General features: G+C 35.4%; 1 protein-coding gene and 1 long non-coding RNA gene across 5 annotated transcripts; both read left to right on the top strand.

Annotated features, from left to right (window-relative positions):
* Positions 1-776: 776 nt before the first annotated feature.
* LOC106327597 lies at positions 777-2,572 on the top strand. Of its 4 annotated transcripts, none has more exons than XR_001267484.1 (3): positions 777-1,310; positions 1,397-1,525; positions 1,640-2,572. It is a non-coding gene; the product is annotated as an uncharacterized LOC106327597 (long non-coding RNA). The 4 variants fall into 4 exon arrangements; XR_001267483.1 differs by having other exon boundaries at positions 778-1,310; positions 1,397-1,867; positions 1,942-2,572; XR_001267485.1 differs by lacking the exon at positions 1,397-1,525 and having other exon boundaries at positions 781-1,310.
* A 4,595-nt stretch (positions 2,573-7,167) lies between these two features.
* On the top strand, positions 7,168-8,475 carry LOC106337700. The gene is made up of 3 exons (XM_013776841.1): positions 7,168-7,544; positions 7,777-7,843; positions 7,954-8,475. Exons 1-3 carry the CDS (start codon positions 7,168-7,170, stop codon positions 8,473-8,475), a joined length of 966 nt encoding a protein of 321 aa, XP_013632295.1.

Here is an 8,475-nt window from a genome sequence, read left to right as displayed (position 1 = left end):
ATGTTTCTTCTATTAAACACGAAACTCTATTCGTTTATAGATAAAAAAAATTGTGAAGAATTTCCACTAATTGTTATCATCAAATTTATAATCTTTATTTCAATTTAGTCAATGCTAAATTAAAGCAAAAAGATCAAAAGAAGACTAAGAAAATAAGAAGCATGTTTGCGATGAATTGTTATTTAATTATAGTTCACGTGTTTTACAAATCAGGACTATTTTATTACTGTAAAAAATATGGTAATAGTTATTAGCAAAAAAATTAACTTGTGATTTTCATACGTTGTTATAAAATATATACATATTTACATGTTTCTATTTTTTTATCGGTTTTATTCGGTTTATTCGGTTTTATCGGTTATATACCGAACCATATCCAAATCCTACGGTTTTTTAAAAATTATATCCATTCGGTTTGTATGGCATATACCAAATCCAAACCATATTATCTATTTCGGTTTGGTTCGGCTCGGTACGGTTCGGTTTTGCCATATTGAACAGCCCTAAAATTTACTCTTTTCTTTTAATTATATATCACTTCACAAATTAAAACCAGGTAATTAATGGTGTTGAATTACTATCCTAACATGATAAATATCCAAAAAATATAGCTGGTCTTTGAAAAATGAGTAGAAAATGAATCCTCCAACATATGATAAAATAATATTTTTTAGTTACCCATATGTTTTCTCAAAATTTGCATAACTCTTTTTAGTAACATATTTCATATTTTCAGTATTAGAAAAATAAATATACATACTAAATTATCCATTATCTAAAAAGAAGTTTTATTTTGGCTAAATTTGGTTAATGCCATGACCCTAACAATTGTCATCATAAAAAAAAACTATCTGAAGAAGTATCTCCTCTCGCCTCTCCAGCTCTCCAGCCACTGACCACTACACTGCAGCCATATACACCCAAATTCCTTTACTTCCTCAATACTTTTTATATAAGACAGCCTCTCTTAAGCCGTTCTCATTCAAGCTTCTTCATAAAAAATCCAGTTTCTAGATCCTCTAAACCGAGAAGAAAGTCAAAAGGAGTTATCATTTTACTTCATCAGTATGTGAAAAGCTTGAAGATTTGATATATAAGAGGAGATATTTATAGATCAGATTTAGTGTAGAGATAAGGATCAAATGATGAGTGATACAAAAGGGGCCAAGAATGATCTGTGACGACCTTTCATACACACGGGATGTTGGTACCGAATGGGTTCCAGACAATCGAGCATGATGGATTTGTCTCAAGTTATCAGAGGCAGCTCAATCTCTGTTCTTATATGTTTTTTTTATGTCAGATTCACCGTAAGTCAATGAAAAATTTCAACCTTTTCTATCATTTGTAGAAAGGTGTGACTGACCATAGCTTCTTTTGTATCTTTTGGGTTCAGTGTGTTTAATATCCCAAACACCAAGCTGCAATCACAAAAGCATCTCCGTTTAACTTTGATCTCTTAGCTATAAATAGTACCTTGTGTTCGGTTCTCTATCCAATATGTGTCTTGATACAATTGCCAGTGGTATAGCTTGTTTCTTTATTATTAAATTACTCTATTTCGTTCTAGCAGCAACTAATGAAATCTTTTTTTTCTTTTGCTTTACCTAAAACTCTTTATTGTGTGTTTCTTGGACAGTCTCTGATGATTGCTGCAATTCCCAATATCATTGGTCGGCTTTGCATATCATTTGCAAAAGTGACTGTTTGTTGTTTTCCAGTTTCTTTATTTGACTTCTTCATAACTTCAACTACCCGTTTGTAAATGTTTAATCAACCGTGCATCATCTTTGTTTTGCAGGAAACTTCTTTGCTGTACCTGAGAAGAATTTTGGAAGGCTTTGGCGCTGAGATCATATATATCACGGTAATACTGAACTATTAAAAAAATCTCAAGTGTTTGATTTTCTGTTAGCTGGAATTAATTTGTGGGAGGAGCAGCATGTCAGACACCCATAAGCTCGCGGCCTCTCTCTCTAGCGCCATCCAAAAATCTCAGCAGCCATATTTTTGAAAGTTGTGTTACCCGACCATCATGTCATCAAGGAGGAGAGGAGTACGTCGTTATACTCTGGTGAAAGGTTTTTGTGTTAATATGTTTGTGAGAAATGAGATGATGAATTTTTGGGAAAAAGACTCATATATTTATAGCTACAGATTCACCGACGGTGAGATAGGAGGAATGCAATGAATGAGAAATCGTGGAAGGAGTGGAGGAGATGGAGTTAATTGGAACATTAATGTGAATGATTGAATGCAGAGAAGATTCGTAAAGGTGTCGGTTTTTTAAAGTAGGTGAGAAGTTATGCACCCGAATCGACACAACGGATTCTTCCACAAGAGATTCACCGGAAATGGTTTTCCCTCTTAACCCAGCTGGAGCTCCATATTCTGTTTGACAAACATGAGCTCAACAATGGCGGAAACCCATGACTGCTTTTCTTCGTCAAAGTTGTGAAGGTGAAGACAATTATAATGGGGCCCGATAATTGTATTAGAAGTCCACTTGACTTATCTTTTTAAGCCCAAAGCAATTGTTTCTATCAAAGCCCAACTAACCGAATTTCCGAGAGTTAACGAAGTGTTGCGTTTCGAGGAGGTGAGACACGTGTCAAGACAGGAGCCTTCGACTTATCTACGTGGCGATGACATGGCAGCATGGGAGTGAAGCAAACACTTCTTTATATATATAGATAGATACATGACGTGTCTAACATGTTTTATTAATTACAAAGAAACATATCGTAGGAATTACATGTTTTATTAATTACAAAGAAATTTGCTATGAAATTCAACTTCTTATATAATTTTGGTCAATTTTAAAACTAGTCTTGCTTTTAGAGAGTTTTTTGGGAATTCTATTCAATTTCTTTTACAAAGAAAAATTAACATATTTATGCAAAAAATATCTGTAAAAACTCATAAATGGACAATTGCAAATCTAACTTATACATTGACCATAGGATTTATTTACATGTTGCTCAAAAAAAAGGATTTCTTTACATATCTTCCTGGTGGAGTAGATTTCTGGAGAAATCTTCTACACGAAACATACCTTAAAATTTTGAATATCATTCTTAAATGGAGAATTTTCATGTTTACCACATTGTTAGTACAGTTATTCATGTTTACCACCACTAAAAATACATTTTCAAAAATATCTTCTTGATTAAGAGGCAAAAGACTATTATACCATTGATCTCTCTATATATAATAAATAATTATTTAAAATAAATAAATAAAAATAAGAAAAATAATTTTTTTTTATGTTTTCGAATTATAATTTTTTTAATTCAAATATTTTTTATAATTTTTTGAATCTTTTTCGAAATTTTTTAAAAAATTTCAAATTTTCTTTTTGAAATTTGAAAATTATTTTTGAAACTATTTAAAAAAAATATTTATTTATATATTTATTAGAATCCTAAACTCCACATTCCAAAAACCCTAACCCACCCCTCAACTCTAAATCCTAAGTTTAGATTAATTAACCCTATTGTTATAAATGTCTTTTTCTCTTGTTTAAAATGAGGGTAAAAGTGATTAATGTAAACAAGAAAAGTGATATTATGAATGTGATATTTTTGGCAATTTCTTTTCCTAAATAAGGTTAGATTAGTTAATCATATGGTTATAAATGTCTTTTTCTCTTTTTTTTTTAAATGATGATAAAAGTGGTTAATGTAAACATAAAAAGTGGTATTATGAATGTGATATTTTTGACAATTTCTCTCCCTAAATAAGGTTAGAGTTGGTACTTAACTTTTCTAAGCATCCAAACTTTTCAATGAAAGATGTTTCGTTATTGATCAAGAATCATCAAGTTTGAGTAACTTTAATGAAAGTACAATTTTGGAATCCATAATTTTGAATTTTAGAATGAAATAATGAAATGAAAGAGGAAATGCAAGATAAATGATTTGTATGTAATAAATGAAACAGAAAAATGTAGAAACCAAATTCTAATGCATATAGAATTTAGTTTTGGTTGTTAATGGTAGTTAGTGTTATTGATTACAAGGAAAATTTCGTAAATAATTGATGAATATAAAGATGTTTGAGTAAAAACCACATATTTCAAAAAATAAATAATCATATTTTCATAAATTATTTGAAATTTTAAGGTTTATATGGCAAACAAAAAATGGATATTAATTTTATGGTTTACCATAAATTATGGATTATATTTAAAAGAAGTCCTAGAATATATTCATATTTAATGCAGTCTCGTTTTAATTCGTATATTACAATGATATATATATAAATTTGTTTTTTTTCAAATGTTAGATGCACAACTGTATTTTCTTAATATTTACATGAAGTATTAAAATCATGTAACATTAATTAATATTACTGTAAATTTTTCATATTTACATGAACCTCCTTGAACCAATGCTATAGTTTTATTTGTAATATGTATACTATTTATAGACGTCTACTTAATACTATTAAATTATTTGTATTTCTGCATAGTCTATTATCAGTAATTGATAGATTTAAAAGTTATATAATGTTCAATACATTCCCACTCCGTACATATTAATAAAGTTGTGTCTGATTAATTATGCTATTACAATAATGAAAAATATTACAGCCGATAATTCTACTATTTTGTGAGAATATACGCCTAACTGCACCACTTCGAGCCGCTCTATGAGATCCATGTTCGATAGTACGCCATGCACCATATTGAAGATTTCCTTTTAGCGTCTGATTAATTATGTTATTACAATGATGAAAAATCTTACATAGACGATTCTAGAAGTCGACAATTCAACCGCCTAATGAAAATACATGTCTACTTTTACCACTCCGATCCCGCTCTATGAGATCCATGCTCGATGGTACGCCATGCACCATACCAAAAATTTCTTGTAATTTTTTTCTTCGTAATCTAGATAGTTTGCATTTCTTGAGATTTGTACCTGAGACCTCTTGATATAAAAACATTAATGAACTATTAATTAAACCACCAGCCTAAACCACTAACGTTTTTAATATTAAAATAGTAAGTTTTCTAATTATTTTATGTAGCTATGTCTTTAATTTTGTATATGTAGGGTTTATTAAAGATTAAAAAAAGCTATAAGCCTAGTAATCTTATTTTTTTTTAATTACTAAAGGTTAAAAGTGATTTCAAACAACCAAGACATTGGCCAAATTTAAATCAGAAACTTTGAATGTCTGAAATATTTTTTAACTATAAAAGTTTTTAAAAAAAGAAATTTTTTTAACTAATGTAAATTTCTAATGAGGTGGAAGTTTAATGAGATTTTTAGTTTTGTTTACAAGCATCACACGCATGGAGTTTGATAATTACATGATCAGCTAAAAACTCAACCCAACTACTATAGTTTTTTTTGTGGTGCAAATGTTAAAACTACTATGTTAACATGAGTATCAGGGAGATTCATAAACAAATCTCCCCCGATGTTTTCTTCTTGATGGAAACCAAGAATCCAGATGCCTTCGTTCTCAAGGAGCTAGACTTTCTGAATCATTATGAATACGCTCTTTTTCCCCCGAGAGACCAGCTTGTGGTGGCTTGGCTCTCTTCTGGAAGAGCGATTTAAATCTTAAAATTCTCAATGCTAATCGGAATGTAATTGATACTGAGATCACTCATAAAGACAATTTCTTCTTTGGTTCTTTTATCTACGGAGAACCGGATGTATCTAAACGATATCTTGTCTGGGATCAACTTCTATCTATTTCAGATAACAGAGACCAACCCTGGTTCCTTACGGGGGATTTCAACGAGATTATCGACAATTCTGAGAAAGATGGAAGACCTTTACGAGCCGAAGGCTCTTTCGCTGCATTCTGCAATCTACTTGCTCATTGCGATCTATTTGACCTGAAGTATTCCGGTAACCTACTTTCTTGGCGTGGCCAAAGACGCACTCATCTGGTTTTCTGCAGATTGTATAGAGCTATTGTTAACAGCCAATGGTCTAATCTCTTTCCGACTGAAAGGAGCCACTATATAGAATTCAATGGATCAGATCATCGCCCCCTGGTATCCATCTTTGACTCAGTCTGGAAGAAGTCTCCCGAATCTTTAGATATGATCGACGGCTTAAGGATAATCAGGAGGTGAAGGATCTGATAACCACGATCTGGCTATCCTCAGAGCCCTTACACTCTGAGACCCGTCTAGCTATGGTACGACAGGCTCTAGTTAATTGGAGCCGGGAGAAACACCTTAACAGTAAAGAAACTATCGAGAGACTGAAGAAGGATTTAGACGACGCTCTTAGCTGTCCCATAGCGGATGACGAACTAATCTATAGGCTGAACAAAGAACTTCTCTCAACGTACAAGGCAGAGGAAGAATTTTGGCGCCAGCGGAGCAGAATAATCTGGCTGGCCTCGGGGGATAAAAACTCTCAGTTTTTCCATGTTGTCTCATCGGGCAAGAAAGCACGGAATCGCATCGCTGTTATAGAAGACACAAAAGGGAACATTTTCTACGAAGAGGAATAGATCGCAGCAAAAATTGCTGCTTATTATGTAAAATTCTTCATGTCTACCTCGCTCCAATCTTCTAGAGAGGAAACGGTTTTGATTGTCAATGAAGCCATCTCACCCTGCGTTACAGCCAAGATGAACACATCACTGGTCTCTATCCCCTCATGTGCCGAGATACGGGAAGCCCTCTTCTCAATACACCCAGACAAGGTGCCATGCCCGAATGGTTTCTCGGCATGCTTCTTTCAGTCAAACTGGACTACTATCGGACAAGCCATCTCCAAGGAGATCCAAGACTTTTTCGCAACAGTGGCTATGGGAGAAACTACAAATCGTACTTTTTTCAGGCTCATACCGAAAGGTTCAGGGCCAAAATTAGTCTCGGACTACAGGCCGATTGCTCTCTGCAATGTGACGTACACGATCATCTCCAAGATCCTCTCTCTCCGTCTAAGACCCATCTTGCAGTGCATCTTTGGGGAAAACCATTCCGCTTTCATCATGGATAGAGCCATATCGGATAACATTCTCATTACACATGAACTACTCCATTATCTCAAGACCTCGGAAGCAAAGGTTAATTGTTTCATGGCAGTTGAGACTGATATGAGCAAGGCGTGTGATCGGCTCGAGTGGGATTTTATTAGGATCGTACTTGAGCGACTAGGCTTTGCTACCATCTGGATAGAGTGAATCATGACGTGCATCTCTTCTGTCTCTTACTCCTACCTATTTGATGACTCGATTCACGGGAACGTGAAGCCTTCACGGGAGATTCGTCAAGGGGACCCTCTATCTCCGTATATCTTCATAATCTGTGGAGAAGTCCTCTCTGGTCTTTGTAGACAAGCACACTCAAGTGGACATATGACTGGACTGAGAGTTGCTACAGGCTCCCCTAGGATCAACCATCTCCTTTTCGCCGACGACACTATGTTTTTCCTGCAGACCGATGTTGATAGTTGCGCGGCTCTGAGCGGTATTCTCCATAAGTACGAAACCGCCTCCCGCCAGATGATTAATACGGCCAAATCATCCATCTCCTTTTCCTCGCAAACCTCACAGGAGACACGGTAACGTGTTCATACTTACCTTGGGATCGAGAAAGAAGGTGGAGTTGGCAAATATCTAGGATTACCAGAGCACTTTGGACGTCGTAAGAGAGATCCATTTACGAGCATTGTGGAGCGTATACGTCGACGTGCAAACAACTGGTCTCCTCGACATCTCTCCAAAGCAGGAAAGCTAGTCATGCTAAAAGCAGTCCTCTCGGCCATTCCGACATATGCGATGACCTGCTTCCAGTTACCGGTCAGCCTTTGTAAGCGGATCCAATAAGCCCTTACAAGATTCTGGTGGGATGCGTGTGAAGGTAAAAAGAAAATGTGTTGGGTATCGTGGGAACATATCACTAAACCCAAAGACTTGGGAGGTTTGGACGTTCGGGATTTACAGTTGTTTAATAATGCACTGTTGGCAAAGCAAGCATGGTGTATTGTCACAAAGCCAGTTGGGCCGCTTGCTCGTGGTTTTTTGGGGAAATACTGCAAAAAGGCACCTTTCCTATCTATGAAACCAACCAAGTACTGCTCTCACGGTTGGAGAAGCATTATAGCCGGAAGAGACCTTCTTATCCTGAAGCTCGGATTTGTGATCGGGAGTGGAGATTCAATCAAAGTCTGGAAAGACCACTGGCTGAGCACTGATACCCACATGACTCCCTACAGACCAGCGCCAGAAAAGTATCAGGACATGGTAGTGGCTGACCTCTTAACCAGAGAGACTAAGGAATGGAACATCGAAGTAGTTGAGAATGTACTCCTTGTCGATGTCATTACTCTCTTGAAACCAAGCATTACTGGAGGTTTAGACGGGATGGCTTGGTTAGGATCACAGACTGGAATCTACACGACACGATCAGGGTATTTTACAGCAGTGGAACATGAACAGAATCTGATTACAACGATACAACCCACAGACTGGAAGAAACTCATCTGGGCATGA

Source organism: Brassica oleracea, chromosome C1 (genome assembly GCF_000695525.1).
Source record: "Brassica oleracea var. oleracea cultivar TO1000 chromosome C1, BOL, whole genome shotgun sequence".
NCBI classification, from domain to species: Eukaryota; Viridiplantae; Streptophyta; class Magnoliopsida; order Brassicales; family Brassicaceae; genus Brassica; species Brassica oleracea.
Note: the sequence above shows the minus strand (reverse complement) of the source record. Positions and strands in the feature narration are given on the sequence as shown.